Consider the following 16901-nt stretch of genomic DNA (forward strand, 5'->3'; position numbering starts at 1 on the left):
CAGGCACACCGCTGGCAGCAGGAGCTGCGCTGGAGCTCTTGAAAGCCCACTGTCTGGCTGCCCGAGCCAACCTCTGCAGGGCCAGGGCCGACACCCACGTCTGCAAAACCCAGCAGGCATGTGTGGAGACCCAGGACCACTGGCTCCAAGGCCCCCGGGGAGCCGGACAGGCGGCCCTGTCACCAGCAGGAGTGAGGTCCCACAACATGCCCCGGGTTCAGGGGGCAGTACAGGAAGGGCTGCAGGCAAAATGGGAAGGTTCACTGCCCGACCCTCCCCTGCAGCTGACTGCCCTCCAGATGGGCACAGGTCAGTCCCCCATCCTAACACAGGGAAGCTGCTGTGGTCAAGATCCTGGCCTTAACATGCCTCCTGTCTCCTTAATCTACAGTGTAAAAAAAAGTTCAGGGTTTAAAGGCTCATTTTTGAGAATTCACATCAGAAGGTCAGGTCCAGCATTTTACTCAATTTTCCCAACACCCTCTGGAGTCTTTCTGGTCCCTCAACCAAGCCAGGACCCCAGCCCGCCCCACGCCTACCGCTGGCCCCGTGGCACTGTTCTGACTTCAGGAGCTCCCACCTTGTACAGCCGCTCCTGGTGACAGCTCGGGTCACACGTTTCATAAGACGATGGAACGGACCAGGTTTAGCCACACACACGCTGCTTCCACAGTAAAACACGTGACCTGACACACTTCTGCGGAGCACGGCACCCCACGCCGCCCGCTGGTTAGCGCTCCCACGACTGCTCACGGAGGACAGGTGTGCATCTCGAGGGGGAGACACGTCAGATAACACGTAACAACCAGCCCGCGTGGAGATGAAGGCATTTTCTGGTCCTTCTTGAGCCTCAGAGCCCTGGGCAGGCAGCCCCTGTCTCCCATAGTGCCTCCCGATGACTCACCCAGGTCCCCGCGGCTGGTGATCTACACTTCGATTCCGTAGTCCGAGATGTGCTCTCGCAGGCCAGACGCGGAGCAGAAGGGCGGGCCGGGGTCCGCTCAGCACCGGGTCTCACCAGGTCACACCAGAGGAGTGCCTGCTTCCTCGGCACCAGTGGGCCCCCCTCCGCTCCATCAGAGAAACCTTCCGAACAGGTGAGGCACGTTCCTCAAGCTCGCGTTCCCCTTCGAACCATTTTCAGGGCATGTTTTTTCTAAGACGCATCTTGCGTGTTTCATCTGTGTCTCGCCAGGACTGTGATCCCTGCCATAGCCACGCCTCCTACCCCAGTACGGCCCAGACGGCTCCCCTTTGGCACAGCGTCCTCTTGACAGCTTTTCCATTCGCTGCTGCTGCTGCTGCTAGCGCCCGACGTCTCACACCTGCACCCACCCACCTCTGATCCGCCCTGGAGAAGGAAACCAGGTGCCCACTCTTAGGAAGAGTGCTCCCTACCACGGCATACATATATCCAGGAAAGTTATGATTTGCAAAGCACATTTCCCCCCCATATCTTTCCATCTTGACGCCCTGGTTCCCTCCCTGTCATGCATCCTGGATCCCCAGGACCTGACCTAGGGGCACGGGAGCGTGACGCTTCCCCTAGGTCTACCTACTAATCCATGGTCAGCACAGGGGACGAGGAGCACGTTAAACCACGTACAGGGATATAAGCTGAAAACCCCAGAGTGGAAGGAGAAAAATGAGACACGTCAACCAGTCACAAAGGATAGATCTTATTTGGATCCTGATTCAAACAAAAGAATATAAAAGGACTGAGACGACTGAGGAGATGTGGACTCTCACTGGACATAGTAAGGAATTCTTCAACCGCTCCACACGAGCCACTGGCGTTGTAGCCATGCTTTTATAAATAAGAGCCCTTTTGGGACTTCCCTGGTGGCTCAGTGGTTAAGAATCCGCCTGCCGATGCAGGGGTCGAGCCCTGGACGGGAAGATCCCACATGCCGCGGAGCAACTGAGTCCGCGCGCCACAGCTACTGAGCCCACGAGCCACAACTACTGAAGCCCACGCACCTAGAGCCCGTGCTCCGCGACAAGAGAAGCCACCGCCATGAGAAGCCCGTGCACTGCAACGAAGAGTAGCCCCTGCTCGCCGCAACTAGAGAAAGCCCGCGCGCAGCCACGAAGACGTAACGCAGCCGAGAATAAATAAATTTATATTTAAAAAAAAAAGAAGAGCCCTTTTTAAAGATACACACGGTTATTTACAAATAAAGTTTTATAATGTCTGAGATGTACTTCCCAATATTCTGGGGAGGGAAAGGGAGTAGGCGAGGATATCGCTGACACGAGATTGACCACGAGGTGATAAGCAAGGTTCATGACCCTCTTCTCTCCACTTCTGTGTATAATGAAATGTCTGTAAGAAGTTAACGAAAAAGCAAGGGCTTTGGCAACGGATAACTGTTGAAACCCCAGCTTTGCCTCTTGCCAGCTGCGGGTCTCACCTTCTGACATGATGTACGCCCACCTCCGTAAGGTGCTGGTGGGTGAATGAACGCCCAAAGGCGTCCCAGGGCGCCCGGAACAAAGGCGCCTTAGTGGGCCCTCGGCACCACCCGCTGACAAGGCTGCTGCCTGTAGAACAAGGCTGGGGACAGAGGAGAGCAGGCTCCGGGAGCGGGGCAGCGGGTGGCCTCGCACAATCTCATGCTTCTGACACTGAGACTCACCTCCAGAGGTGAGCTTGCCGCCTTGGGCTCGATCAGCTCCCTGGTCCATCACGTGTCAGAGACCCCATCTTCCTTTCTGCTCCCCCCTCAAAGTACCAATAACTTCTCAAGAAACAACCCAAGCCGGAGCCAATCCTGGCAAAGACTGACTGTTCCTAATGGCTTAGTAAAAGGACGTCCGGCAGAGAACTGGCCTCACCCCAGGTGGCATGACGGCTCTCGTTCAGCCCAGACTGGACCCCGTGTTGAAGGTGATCCGCAGAGAGGAGAAAGCAGCCGCCCCGATGAGAGGACGGAGCAGACACCCGACCCCGCTGGCCACGCAGTCTCCCCCACACTGCGCGTCTGGAACCCAACGCTCCCAATTCCCTCTGGTGTGAGGGGCCACCGTCTTCACTAGGCGGCAGAGGGCCAGGATGCCAGGAAGGTCAGGGGTGCCTGGGGGCTCAGTCGGCCTCTCCCCTGCCTCCTTCCCGAGAGCTTCCCCACCCCAGTCCCAACGCCTGCCCGCGGCCAGACGCACCCCTGCCCTGGGCCTCCTGACACCCCCGCGGGGTGCCCTTGGTTCTATTCACACCGACTCCCGGTGGTTTCTGTAACTTGCCACTGGAGTCCTGACGTGTGGCATGGCGGAAGCAGTGACAGCGAGATGTCAAGACGGAGGACGTGAACGGACCGTCCTCCAAAGACCTACAAACGGCCGAGAAGCCCAGCATCATTAGTCATCAGGGAAATGCAAATCAAAACACAATGGGGTACCACCTCACAGCCGTCAGGATGGCTCTCATCAAACACATGAACATCACCTGAGGAGGTGGAAAAGCAGGAACCCGTCCACTGCTGGGGGGGCTCTAAGGCACTGCAGCCGCCACGAAAAACCACCCTCAGCAGTTCAGCGCAGCGTGAACATACGACATGGTACTTCCACTCCTGGGTCTCTACCCAAGAGAAACGAAACATGGGTCCACACAAACCTGGTCCCCAAGGGCTCACGGCAGAACTGTCCATAACAGAAAGCGGCAAGAACCCCGATGGCCAGCAACTGATGATGGCTGTAAACAAAACGTGGCCCATCCCCACAGTGGAACAGTCTTCAGCCGTGAAAAGGGACAAAGCACTGACAGTGCACGGTGTGGATGAGCCCTAGGAACCTCGCGCCGATGAAGGAAGCCAGACGTCAAGGCCATGTATCCCCGTATGATTCCATCTATGTGATCTGTCCAGAACAGGCCAATCCAGAGACAGAAAGTACATCAGCAGTCGCCTGACGCTGGGGGACCTGGGGGGTCGGGGCGGTGACGGCTAAGGGCGGCAGGGTTTCTTTTTTGGGTGATGAAAATGTCTAAAATGACTGCGGTGATGTGAATACACGAAAATCATCGAACAAAAGGGTGAATTTTGCGGAATGTGAATTAAATTTCAATTAAAAAATGCTTGCATCCAGGACTCACACCCTCCCCCACCTCACACTCCAGCCCTCAGCGCTTCCATCCAGCTTCTTGGCAGCGAAACAAGTGAAGCGAACACGCCCGCCGGGAGCAGAGCCCGCCGCGCTGCACACACCTGCTACCCGACCCCCGGCTCTCGGGGCTTCCTGAAGAGCTGTGAGGCCTCTTCCCGCCGGAGAGGGGCTGTAACAGGAGCGGGACCACGCGGGGAAGGGGGCCTACACTGGTCAGAAGACACAAGCACTGTGGTGAGAGGGGCCCAGCCGGGTAGCCCTCCCTCCCCCGGCCCCACCGGGCACACCGCAGCCTGGCACCTGGGCACCGACGTGGTGGCCTCCTCGCCGAAACGCCTACAAACGATGGACCCAGCCCCGTTTTCAACATGCAGGAAGATGGCTGACACTACCAGGGCGTGTCAGGTAGTAAGTTCGCTCTTCCTACAGCGAACTTAAAGATAATAGCTAACCTGCAGCCCAAAGAAGTTAAATTAGTTGCGTGTGATTAAAAGACAACTGGAAAGATTCGTAAAGTGGTGAAACCTAGATGCCACATCAGTCCATACTTCAGAGAAACAAAGTATTTAAACTAGAAAGGGGGACTTCCCTGGTGGTCCAGTGGCTAAGGCTCCCAATGCAGGGGGCGTGGGTTTGATCCCTGGTCCGGGAGCTAGATCCCATATGCCACAACTAAAGATCCCGCATGTCGCAACTAAAAAGATCCCGCAGGCCGCAACGAAGATCCTGCAAGCAGCAATAAAGATCCCACGTGCAGCGACTAAGACCCAGCACAGCCAAATAAATAAATAAATATTAAAAAATAAAATAGGATTTCAGGCATTATTCAGTACACTTTCTTCATCTGAATAAACAGCTCAGTGTAATGTTTTCCATGAACATACCATGACATCACCTCTCTCTGGGCGCTGGGTTCTCTCCAGCGAAGCCACAAACAATGCCACCAGCCTGTATCCAGGAACTCGTGAACCCCGAGGCTGCGGGAGCATGAGGCCCTCCGCCCGGTGCCGCTGGTGCCTCCCCAGCCCAGACCCGGCCGAAAACCCCAGCGAGAGGGCAGGTACTCACGGGGTCGGTGAGCATGGTCCTCAAGTGAGAGGACAGGGCAAGCACCGCCAGGCAGTTAAAAACGACTCCATTGACCACGGAGTACCAGAAGTCTTTGGAAGGCAGCAGCATGACAAACGTCACCACGAAGTCCGCGTACACGACCAGTAGCCACGTCACGACAGCACAGATCATGCCACAGCCGTCGCGGATGAACCAGACCCTGTCTGCCACGTCGGCCTCGGATGAAGAGGAGGAGGAAGAGTCGTAGTTGTCATTTTCGGTCAGGAGAGGATGGTGTTCGACATCCCGGAGCCGGTGTCCTGATGACGGCATGGTTTCCCTGGAGGGGCATGGGACACAGCTGGTGAGGCTCCTGGGGACACACGGTTACCTGCGGCTGGCCCCAGCCACACTGCACAAGGATGACGCGGGGCAGGAGCTAGACACCCCTGGCACCCAGGCTCCAAGCCCGGGCGAGACGAGGCCTGGGGTACCACGGCCCCATCCACGGTGCCAAGGCCCGACGGCCCGCAGCGCACACATGCCAGCAGCTGATGAGAGGCTGACAGACGAGGGGCTCTTTCACTGCTCGTTTCCACCCCGGCCCACGACCACAGAGCCCAGTTCTCGCCTGACTCTTCCCTGTTTCGCTGAGTTCTTCACTCTCACTTCTCCCTCGTCTGAACTGTGACAACGTGCGACCATGTTTCTGAGGCAGTCTTCTTTAACTCTGTGCTGTTTCTAGAACGCCCTTCCTCTTTCAGTCTTTTAACAGTTTCCTTCACTTATCTGTTCTTTCGACAACTCTCCCATATTTCCTAATACCCGAGAACACACAGGGTCAGAAACTAAAGGAAAACTTACACTTTTCCTAGCAAACATTTTGCTGCTTCTTTAAACCTATAACCTCCTCTCATCAGTGTCTGATATGAGTAGAAATACTCACGATAAAGAAAGAAAGGGAAACAGAGTCAGTTCCCATGGCCCTGTTGTTCGTGCAGGGGATAGAGAAACACTGACAGCACTTCATCAAACGAGCCGAGGGCTTTCTCCACTCAGGCTCGGCTCCTTTCAAACAAGCACAGAGCAGGCGACTGTGGTCTCCCCAGCGTGGCGGGGGAGGAGGGCTAAGGATGCTCCTGGGGTCGGGTCTGCTACAGCTGATACACAGCATCCGCTCGGGAACCCTGGCATTACTTCCTTCCTTAGCTGTAACCCGGGCACGGGAACGATGAGAACATTTACCGAATGAGCGAATCTGCTGATGAGAGCTCCTTCTGCAAATGTTTTGCAGGTTTCCCTCTTGATACAAAGATACTGACTAGTACAAGACAGCAGTGAAACTGTTCCCCGCAGCCTGCTCTTAGATCAGACAACAAGAGCTTCAAAATTACTGAAGTGAAGAAACTGAAGATAAGAATTTGGGCAGCCCCGAAGCAGCCGTTCTTCAGCCAGCACATACTGGACCCGACGGCTGCCTTCCTGCCGAGGCCTCTGCCGAGCCCCTTCCCTCCGCAGAGGCCACCCGCCCTACAGCGCAGCGCCCGAGGCTTCTCTCTGCCAAGCAAGTCATCCTGCAGAGGCAGTCCTCGTGCCTCTGAAGAGCACTTTGCAAAGGGACTCTGAACATCAGACACGGCTATCTGGAGAGGGTGCTGGAGCGCGGTCCCGTCTACACCACTGTAAAGCCTGATGCCGTCAGGGGGCTGAGACTCTCTGGGAGGAGGAACGGCTCGGCAGCTCCACGGGCAGCGCGCTCAGCACTCCCTACCTTGAGAGGGCGTCCGTGTCTCAGCCCCGGGCTGGCTGTCAGCCCTCGTGGGAAAGGCCTGGGTCTTCTCTCCGGGCTCCCCGTCGGGTGCCCGCACGCCCCTGGGCTCACGGCAAGTGCGCATCTGTTTACAGGCAGACGCGACAACGTGAATTGGTCCCCGTCTCAGATCCAGAGAGAGGCCTAGTGACGGCCACAGAAGATTTTCAGTGAATCATAAATGTTCATCAAAGCCTTAGCTGAGAAACTCCCCTGACACGAATCCCTTTGCTCTACGGCTACTCCTCAGGTAAGACGCTTTCTAGGAGCGATGGCTGCCCGCCTGCTGGGCAGCGAGCAATCGCAGGGCCCGCGTGCCCAGAGACAGGCTGGCTTCCTGTCAGAGCATGCGCGCGCAGCCCGAGTTCTGCCTAGAAAGCAGGACCCGAGTCTTCTGGACGCCTGACCCAGTCCCGATTAACCTTCCCGGCTGAGGCACTGGCGACAGCAGCCCCAGGCCTCCCCGAGGGGTGCAGATGGCAGCTCTATTCGTGAGGAAGGGTGACCGTACACATACCAACCCCAGTGGGCGGGAAGGGACGTTCCCAGAAGCACGTTAGGATACTGAGGCCTCATGCCCGTGTCCTTCAGAGCTGGATTTGTAAAATCCACTAGAAGGCAAAGGGAAAACAATCTCGTGCCCAAAAGTCACTTCACTTGCAAGAAAGCAGCCGATGAACACGGCGGGGTTAGGCTGCACACGTTCGGTTATCTGTCGTCAAGTGCAGGCCCCTCCCGCTGAGTCACAGCACTCACACTTCATTAAAGCAACAGGAAGGGAGGGGAGGAAATGAAGAAACAATTCCTTTACGCTCAACTAATCTAAAAATGCTGGGAACACAAGAGCAAATGGCACGGCAATTGGCGATGCGCAGCCAGGGCGAGGGCACAGCCTCACTCTGTGCTGGTAGCCGTCGCTGGTGACTGAATACTCCGCGTGATCACGTCTGAAGAAAACCCGAAAGCACTGTGCACTGCCCGACGCTTTTTCTACTTTCATGTCCACTTTAATGGGATCCTGTCTACACTCCAAACCTGAGCTGTTTATCCTCGTGTTAAATCAAGCCCCGTTTCCCAGAACGCTAAGAGCAACATTGCAGACCTCCATTATTTAAGGGACAACCACTCGAGCAAAACCCTTCCAGTGGTTTACATTTGAGAACTCCCCTCATCTTGTAATACCTGCTAAAAACCGATCAATTCCCTTCATGGAATCTTCCTCCAGGGACACACTCTCCTTTTAGCATGGGTGGTAAGCAAACCCAAAGGCTATACGTGAAGAAAAAGATCTACTTGTCACCATTGAGCATCTGAACTGCCCGTATTTGCCTTTTCAAAGGTGTGCAAGTTAGTGTCAGCCGTCAGAGAGGAGAACAGTGATGAGAGACCCAAACAAACAGTCACTTACCTCACAAATTACTTTTAGACATTACTTGAACATTTTGTGTCTTTTCCTCAGGATCTTAAGGTGCATACTGTCCTATGTGGTAGGATCTGAAAGATAATAAAATCTGATTAGAAAAGTTACTTATTTTATGACCAAAGAACATATACTATTTCTCAGTGCATATGATCAATTTTGGGAGCACACGTAACCAATGTGACGCTTCACACCTGAAGTTCCGTCACTCAGAACTACCTCTAACTATGAAATCATGACTCCTCTAGGTTTTCGTGACTAGTAAACTGCTTGACAATCCTGAAAATTAAGTAATTTATTTTAAACCTGTCCATTTTACCCTCCTGTTACTTTAGCCCTGGTCTTAAACACAAACCTCTAAGCCAAAATCCCTGAGAAAGAGACCCAGGGATGATCCCGACCAAATCCGGTCAACCTGCATTTCAACAGGCAACAACTGTTCACCGTTCACCAGCCACAGCAGAGGAATTACAGAAAAGACGAGAGAGAAAGAGGTGAGAGGTGCACCAGGCCCCGCTGTGGGAGGGTGCCCCGGGGGAGGGGGCACGGTGCACGAAGCAGCAGGTGGAATGAGTGAGGGGCATCCCAGCCTGGCAGCATCTCCCACTGGGTGGACAAGCAGACGTAGCCTCCCTAGAAGCACTCATCTGGCCCAAGAAAAGAGGCCGGAAAACGCCGAGATGTGGGGTGTCCCCCTCCCAAAGAGGTCAGATTGCTGCCAGGTTTCTCTAAGACCAGGGCCGCCAGAGGACAAAGGACCATGGACGCAGACGCTCCAAGCAGACGCTCCTGGTACATCTCATCCTTAAATATGAACCAAGAGCCAACAGATGTTCTGGAGAAAGCTCAAACAGGTCTCATGGAAGAGCCCCAGAAAAAAAAGAAACCAGAATTTAGAGCAGGCATAATGCACAGAGAAGAAAACTTAAGAAGAATTAAGAGACCATCTGTGAGATAAAGAGGAACATTCTGAGAACTTCCTAGTTATTGAAAAATAAAAATATGATGGTAGAATTTTTTAATCTTACAAACAAGATTGGAAGAGAGAATGGGGAAATTTCCCAGAAAGGAGAACTAAACAACAAAGGGGAAGGGGGGAAGGATAAACTTGGAGTTTGGGGTTAACATATACACACTACTATACAGAAAATAGATAACCAACAAGGACCTCCTGTATAGTACAGGGAGCTCTATTCGGTGCCTTATGATAACCTATACTGGGAAAGAATCTGGAAAAGAATAGATATACATATATGTAAAACTGAATCAGGCTGCTGTACACCTAAAACTAACACAACACTATAAATCAACTACAGTAAATCAACTAAAAAACAAGCAAAAAGAAGACAAAGACCGTAGGAGAGAAAATAAAATGAAATCAGAGGACCAATCCAGGAGGTCCATCTTCCAAACAACAGGTCTGGCAAAGGCACCCCCGAACAAGACGTCCTTCCTCTGCACAGCTCCACTGCCATCCAGGCCGGCGGCCCCGTGTGCCTCGCAGCCTGTCCACTCTCTTTGCATCTGATATCCTTCCAACGTTAACATGTTTCTCTCAGCAAACCCTCTGTTGGTGTCTGTTTTCTGAAACCAAGACCCCTGACTAGGACACCAGGGGGCTGGCGTGGAAGAGGGTGAGGGGACTGGGGGGGTCGAGGGGTGGGCAGGGTAAGCTCCCCTGGTCTCCTCCTAGTAACTGGAGGCTGCTCGCTGCTTCCTGACGGGGAGTGCCCCCTCCGCCGGGCCCAGCTCTGCCGTCAGGCTCCCCTGCCCACACGACCCTACAAGTCTCCTCAGGACCCGTCCTCCCTCCACAAGGACCTGGACAGCCTCCCCGCACCCGTCACCGCCACCCTGCACACCAAAGGTTCCCTAGCCTATCTGTGGCTCTGAGTCCCCTCTGAACCTTTCAGTAACAAATGTGGCCGTGAACCACAAGCTGCTTAAACTAACGGAGGTGACTTTTAAAATATGGCATTTATATATATATATATATATATATATGGTAACTTTATTCAAGTATCTGTGCAGTAGCCAACAGCTTTAAACGCCAAATAACGTGAACCAGTAATGCCTAATTATGCCTAATAATACTTTCAACTTTGCATTCACATTCATTTTGAGTATCTTCAAATGAGCTTATGTTAGCACTGTTTTAAGAGAAAACCGGCTTTGCGAAACCCAGGACTGCCCATCGCAGTCCTCAGGTCTACAGCAGAATCTCTACAATGAGACCAAATCCCCAGTTACTTTTATATATTTTAAAAAATAACCAAAATGGCAACCACGTCGGAAAGCGGCCTGGCACTTTCTCAGAGTTAAACCGACACCGGTCCTGTGCCTCGGCAATCCCACTTCTAGGTATTTACCTCAAGGTGAATATGAACACAAAACATGTACAGAACTGTTCACAGCTGCTGCATTCATTAAGTCACCAGCCCAGAAAAACCCAAACACCCCTCACCAGGAGACGAATAAACAAACCACAGTATATTCATACAAGGGGGATTGCGGACGGATACACGCAACCATGTGGATACATCTCAAAAAATCATGCTAAGTGAAAAACACAAAGTATATGTACAGTAGGAGTCCATCTGCATGGCACTCTGAACCAGGCGAAGCTAATTTATTTTGAAAGAAATCAGAATGGGGTTGGAGCACAAGAGGGAATGACGGAGAGCCCAAGGTAACTTTCTGAGTTGACGGGAAGGGCAGCAGTCTACACAGGCACACACAGTGTCAAACCAAATTCAATGAGCTGTTAAAATTATACACTTAAAATTGTGCATTTCACTGTACGTTAACTATGCCTCAGTTAAAAGATAAACAGGAGAAAAAATAACCGGCACAGGTACACGTGCAGGTGTAAAAGGGTGTAGTAACAGCCAAGTTCTAAGTGCTGCTGAACCCATTCTCTCCCTACAGACACTGCCTTCGGAGCCAGACCCTGTCACAGTTTACTTTTAACAGTATCTTCGGGCAAATGTCTTAAACTCTTCCCCTCACTTTTTTCCCCGTGTCTATAAACAGAAGATGCATTTCTCATAAACAAAGTGAAGACAAGTAAACAAAAGACATCAATATACTTTGGTGACCAGTTGCTACAAAAAAGAATGAAGATCCAATGATTTTCACTGTTGCAATAAAAGGAAATGTCTACCCTAGAGTCTGGTATTCACGTGTACGTTAAAACACTGCTTACACTCATCACTGTTTACTATTCACACGCCCACTGCTGACCTGTAAGAAACAGGAAGAAGCACATCTCTGCTTCACGCACAGAAGCAGCGTGTGAGGCAAACACAGGCCGTGAGATGTGCTGAGTTCAAACGTGGGGGCGGGGCCTCCAAGCTGCAGACTCCACGTGAGGCCCAAGGATGCCCGACCTTGGACAGGCCCTCAGCCCACGAGGGCTCATGGGAGAGAGAGGCGGGGACCAGCCTGGTAAACAACGTGCTCGGTGTTATCCCCAGTGGCAGGCAGAGGGCGATGACGGAGAGAGATGACAATCGCTTATCCCGTCCAGAGGAAGTGTCGGTTAGGACGGCAGCAGGAGTGGGCCCACAGGACAGGCAAGATCGCACAGGAGAGAACAGTGCGGGAGGCACAGAGGCTGGAAGGGGAACCCGCGGGCTGCAGGGCCCCGGGCTCAGCGTGAGGGAGGGCGGGAAGGCAGGGAAGGGGAGGCCAGGGCCCCCCGCACAAAGCACCCTGAAGGCCGAGCTAGGCAGCCTGAAATTCCGTACGTCATTCTGCTGCAAAGGGAGACTGCAACTTTGGTCAACAGACAAATGTTTTAGAAAGATAACTGGTGACAAACTAAGATTAGGATGGAAGGAGGAAGACGGGCAGCCGGGAGGCGGCTGCCATGCCCCAGAGCAGAGCTGACAGAGGCAGGGCCGGCAGGGGAGCGGGGCCTGCAGGGGACGAGCAGGGGCTGGGAGCAGGAAGGCTGGCTGGAGCAGACAGCACACCAAGGGGCCGGGACCTTCTCCCAGCAGTTTCGGTAAAGAGCCAAGAGCTTGCAGACTGGGTGGTGAGCAAACTAAAGAAGCAACTTTGTTTGAATGTGGTTAAGTCAAGGACATATGTAGCTGGAAGGAAAAACAATTTTTCAATTTCCCCTCTTACGTATTATCTCATTTAAAGCTACAATGGGGCTTCCCTGGTGGCGCAGTGGTTGGGAATCCGCCTGCCAGTGCAGGAGACACAGGTTCGAGCCCCGGTCCGGGAAGATCCCACATGCCGCGGAGCAACTAAGCCCATGCGCCACAACTACTGAGCCTGCACTCTAGAGCCCGCGCTCCGCAACGAGAAGCTACCACAGTGAGCAGCCCCCGCTCTCTGCCACTAGAGAAAGCCTGTGTGCAGCAACGAAGACCCAATGCAGCCAAAAATAAATTAATTAAAAAAAATAATAAAGCTACGATGAACCTCTCAACAAGACAGAATTCTATTTGTTGTGTAAGCTGACTTCACCCTCACTGGCTCCCAATAAATAGAATTAACGTGGCTTCTGCAACGAATTTTAATTTGTGTAACCAATGATTGCTTTGTCCAAGTATTTAATTGATGTGATACCTTGTTTTCATTTTATATAAAACCCTTCATACTGTTCCAATAAATATCTTTATTAGTAAAAAAAATAATAATAAATAAAACAAGAGGACGGGACCAAGATGGCGGAGGAGTAGGACGAGGCGCTCACCTCCTCCCACAGGAACGTGGAAAGCACACCTGCACGTGGACGGCTCCCACAGAACAGCTCCTGAGCGCAGGCACGAGACCTCAGACTTCCCCGAAGGGCAAGAAAACCTCCAGCTAACCAGGTAGAACAAAAGGAAAAAGAAAAAGAAAGGAATGTAGATGGGGCCTGCACCCCAGGCAGGGAGCTGTGGAGGAGATCAGCCTGGACAGGCGGCGAGCGTGGGAGCCTAGCAGGAGAGCACAGGAACCAGTCTGCGGAGGGCAGCACAGAGAGCAGCCTGCACAGAAGGTCGGCGCCGCCAGCCTGCGCTCCCCAGCCTCAGACGCTCATCCATCAGTGCTGAAGCTCAGGCTTCGGAGGTCAGACCCAGGGAGAGGCCCGGGGCGGGAGGTACGGAGACAGCTGAAGAGGCTGGACTGTGGCAACTGAGGGTGTGCTCGGAAGAAGCCGGGGCCTGTCAGAGAGCCAAGGCGCCGTACTGAGGGGTGCACGAGGAGAGGGGAGGGACCACCATAAGAGCTTCTTTCCTTACGAGCGCTCCCAGGCAACAGGACACTGCCTACAGGAGCTCTGGGTGCGGGCTCGAGTCGCTGCCACCATCATGGCCTCCAGAGACAGGCACAGGCCACCGCTAGGAGACCTGCGAGCAGCACCAAGTGCTGCCCCCGCCATCCCAGTAGCGCACAAGGGCGGCTGCACCTGCACACCCCATATCAAGGGAATAAAAGCGAGCAGGTGCTGAGGAAACAGACAGCAAGCGTCCAAACTAACAGCAGCCCCTCAATTCTGGAAAAGATGGTGGAGTAGAAGGATCGAGCTCATCTCCTCTCACGAAAACAGCAACATCACAACGAACTGCTGAACAATCATTGACAAAAAAGACTGAAAGCTACCAAAAAAGATATTCTCCATTCGAAGACAAAAGAGAAGTCACGATGAGACGGTAGGCTAGGTGCTTCCGTGCCAAGATAATTGACAAAATGGCAATAAGAACATACATATAATTACCTAAAATTTAATGGGATTCGTAATGGGTACAAAAACAGGACCCGTATATATGCTGTCTACGAAAGACCCACTTCAGACTCAGAGACATGTGCAGACTGCAAGTGAAGCGAAGGAAAAACGTATTCCATGCAAATGGAAATCAAAAGAAAGCTGGAGTAGCAATACTCTTAGCAGACAAAATAGACTTTAAAATAAAGACTGTTACGAGAGACAAAGAAGGACACTGCATAATGATCAAGGGATCCATCCAAGAAGAAGACATAACAATTGTAAATATCTATGCACCCAACACAGGAGCACCTCAATACATAAGGCAACTGCTAACAGCCATAAAAGGAGAAATCGACAGTAACACAATAATAGTGGGGAAATTTAACACCCCACTTACATCAATGCACAGATCATTCAGATAGAAAATCAATAAGGAAACACAGGCCTTAAATGACCAAGAAACCAGATGAACTTAATCGATATTTATAGAACATTCCATACAAAAGAAGCAAAATACACTTTCTTCTCAAGTGCACATGGAACATTCTCCAGGACAGATCATACCTTGGGCCACAAATCAAGCCTCAGTAAATTTAAGAGAACTGAAATCATATCAAGCATCTTTCCGACCACAGTGCTGTGAGATTAGAAATCAATTAGGGGGACTTCCCTGGTGGCGCAGTGGTTAAGACTCTGCGCTCCCAATGCAGGAGACCCAGGTTCGATCCCTAGTCCGGGAACTAGATCCCACGTGCATGCTGCAACTAAGAGTCCGCATGCCACAGCTAAGGACCCGATGCAATCTAATAAATAAATATTTATAAACAAATAAATATTTGTTTATTTTTGGCTGTGTCGGGTCTTCGTTGCTGCGCTTGAGCTTTCTCTAGTTGCGGCGAGCAGGGGCTACTCTTCATTGCAGTGCATGGGCTTCTCACTTTGGTGGCTTCTCTTTGTTGTGGAGCATGGGCTCTAGGTGGGTGGGCTTCAGTAGTTGTGGCACGTGGGCCCAGTAGTTGTGGCTCATGGGCTCTAGAGTGCAGGCTCAGTAGTTGTGGTGCACGGACTTATCTGCTCCATGGCATGTGGGATCTTCCCGGACCAGGGCTTGAACCTGTGTCCCCTGCATTGGCAAGCGGATTCTTAACCACTGCGCCACCAGGGAAGTCCCAATAAATATTAAAAAGAAAGAAAGAAAGAAATCAATTCCGGAAAAAAAACCTGTAAAAAACACAAACACAAGAAGGCTAAACAATATGTTACTAAACAACCAATGGATCACTGACGATATCAGAGAGGAATTCAGAAAATACCTAGAGACAAATGACAACAAAAACAAGATGATCCAGAACCTGTGGGACACAGCAAAAGCAGTTCTAAGAGGGAAGGTTATAGCAATACAGTTTTACCTCAGGAAACAAGAAAAATCTCAAACAACGTAAACTTATACCTAAAGCAACTACAGAAGAAAGAACAAACAAAACCCAAAGTTAGTAGAAGGAAAGAAATCATAGGGGCTTCCCTGGTGGCGCAGTGGTTAAGAATCCGCCTGCCAATGCAGAGAACATGGGTTCGAGCCCTGGTCCAGGAAGATCCAACATGCTGCGGAGCGACTAAGCCCGTGCGCAATGAAAGCAACGAAGACCCAACGCAGCCAAAAATAAAAATAAATAAAAGAAAACGAATACATTTTTTTTAAAAAAGAAAAGCTATGATGAACCTAAAGAAGGACTTGGTCTCCCTGTTTTACAGATGAGCTACCCCAGACCCCCAGTTAGTCTGGGACCTCCACACAAATCCCACCACGCTGCTTCTCGGTTTGAACAGGCCACACTTTTAAAAAGCCTAGGACAGCCCCAAAGAGATGTAACGAAAAGAGACTGAAGACGATATGCCTAGTTAAGCCAACTAAACAATCAGATTAAGAAACTATAAACCAAGAGGTCCTGGCATGGTTGCTTTTTTCTTTCTCATTTTATGGTTATTTGAGCTTTTCCTGCAACTACAAAAGCAACATAGGCTCATTTTTTCTGTTTTTAAAGAATAAGGGTCCCAGTCTGCAGACGCAGGGGCTGACAGAGCAGAGGGACCCTTCTTCCCTAGGCGGGGGAGGGTGGGGGAGAGGGTACAGAGAAGATGGACGACGCAGAGCTAAAGCAGATCCCACCCCACACGCTGTTCTGAGCGGCAGGAGGGGGGCTGTGGGCGCTGGAAGTGGAGAAAAGCTGAGGACGGCGACTGAGACTGGAAAAAGGAAGGCGGGTAGGGGAGGTGGCAAGAGAGAGCTGCAACTCAGCACCGTGGGCCAGACAGCGCTGGAACCCCGGTTCCCAATAAACGCCACAACAGCCAGGCCTTTCATCCACAAGCCCAGCCTGGACCCAAAGCCCTGCAGGGGGTTGGGGGTTCGGCATGGAGGGCAGGACGAAGGGGAGCAGCCTGCGAAGCCAGGTGACAGGAAACTGCAGGGACTGGAGGTCCTGAGGCCTGGAGGATGTGGGAGGGAGCCAGGTGGGCGGATCAATGGTACATTTGTCATCATTTAGTCTAATTTCATTCCTTCAATTTCTTGATATTCTCTCAACTTAGTATGATGTAAGATACATAATTATGACCAAAAAATAAGCCTGTAAGGTGGAATTTTAAGAATTCAGAGGAGAAAAAAAATATTTTCTTTTTAGTTTAAAAAAAAAAAAAAACTTTCTTGGGCTTCCCTGGTGGCGCAATGGTTGAGAGCCTGCCTGCCGATGCAGGGGACACAGGTTCGTGCTCCGGTCTGGGAGGATCCCACATGCCGCGGAGCGGCTGGG

The 16901-nt window shown here is 51.9% G+C and overlaps 2 protein-coding genes and 1 long non-coding RNA gene across 8 annotated transcripts in view; 2 read left to right on the top strand and 1 right to left on the bottom strand.

Moving 5' to 3' along the window:
• Window positions 1-1950, top strand: part of LOC112393515 (uncharacterized) — a 2889-nt gene extending 939 nt beyond the window's left edge. Inside the window, exons 2-3 of one of the 2 annotated variants that reach the window (XR_003001929.1) lie at window positions 1-1097; window positions 1196-1950. Coding sequence is in view for 1 of the 2 variants with exons in the window: in XM_024735791.1 (XP_024591559.1) it covers window positions 1-602 (602 nt within the window). In the remaining variant the exon portion in view is untranslated. The other variant, XM_024735791.1, reaches the window with a different exon arrangement.
• LOC112393516 (uncharacterized) overlaps window positions 1-8842 on the top strand; it is a 40032-nt gene extending 31190 nt beyond the window's left edge. Inside the window, exons 4-5 of the long non-coding RNA XR_003001930.1 lie at window positions 6446-7211; window positions 8717-8842. This is a non-coding gene — a long non-coding RNA (uncharacterized LOC112393516). The remainder of the gene's footprint in view (window positions 1-6445; window positions 7212-8716) is intronic.
• ZDHHC7 (zDHHC palmitoyltransferase 7) overlaps window positions 1-16901 on the bottom strand; it is a 32682-nt gene that overhangs the window by 5909 nt on the left and 9872 nt on the right. For 2 of the 5 annotated variants that reach the window (XM_024735785.1, XM_024735790.1), the window contains exons 1-2: window positions 7479-7602; window positions 5170-5491 (exon numbers count right to left, since the gene is read on the bottom strand). In XM_024735785.1, coding sequence (XP_024591553.1) covers window positions 5170-5491; window positions 7479-7537 — 381 coding nt within the window. In that variant the 5' untranslated portion in view covers window positions 7538-7602. Of the gene's footprint in view, window positions 1-5169; window positions 5492-6097; window positions 6449-6922; window positions 7050-7478; window positions 7603-8369; window positions 8456-16901 lie in introns of those variants that run through there. The other 3 variants (XM_024735789.1, XM_024735787.1, XM_024735786.1) reach the window with 3 other exon arrangements.

This window comes from Neophocaena asiaeorientalis, unplaced genomic scaffold (genome assembly GCF_003031525.2).
Source record: "Neophocaena asiaeorientalis asiaeorientalis breed wild unplaced genomic scaffold, Neophocaena_asiaeorientalis_V1.1 scaffold40, whole genome shotgun sequence".
Taxonomy (NCBI): domain Eukaryota; kingdom Metazoa; phylum Chordata; class Mammalia; order Artiodactyla; family Phocoenidae; genus Neophocaena; species Neophocaena asiaeorientalis.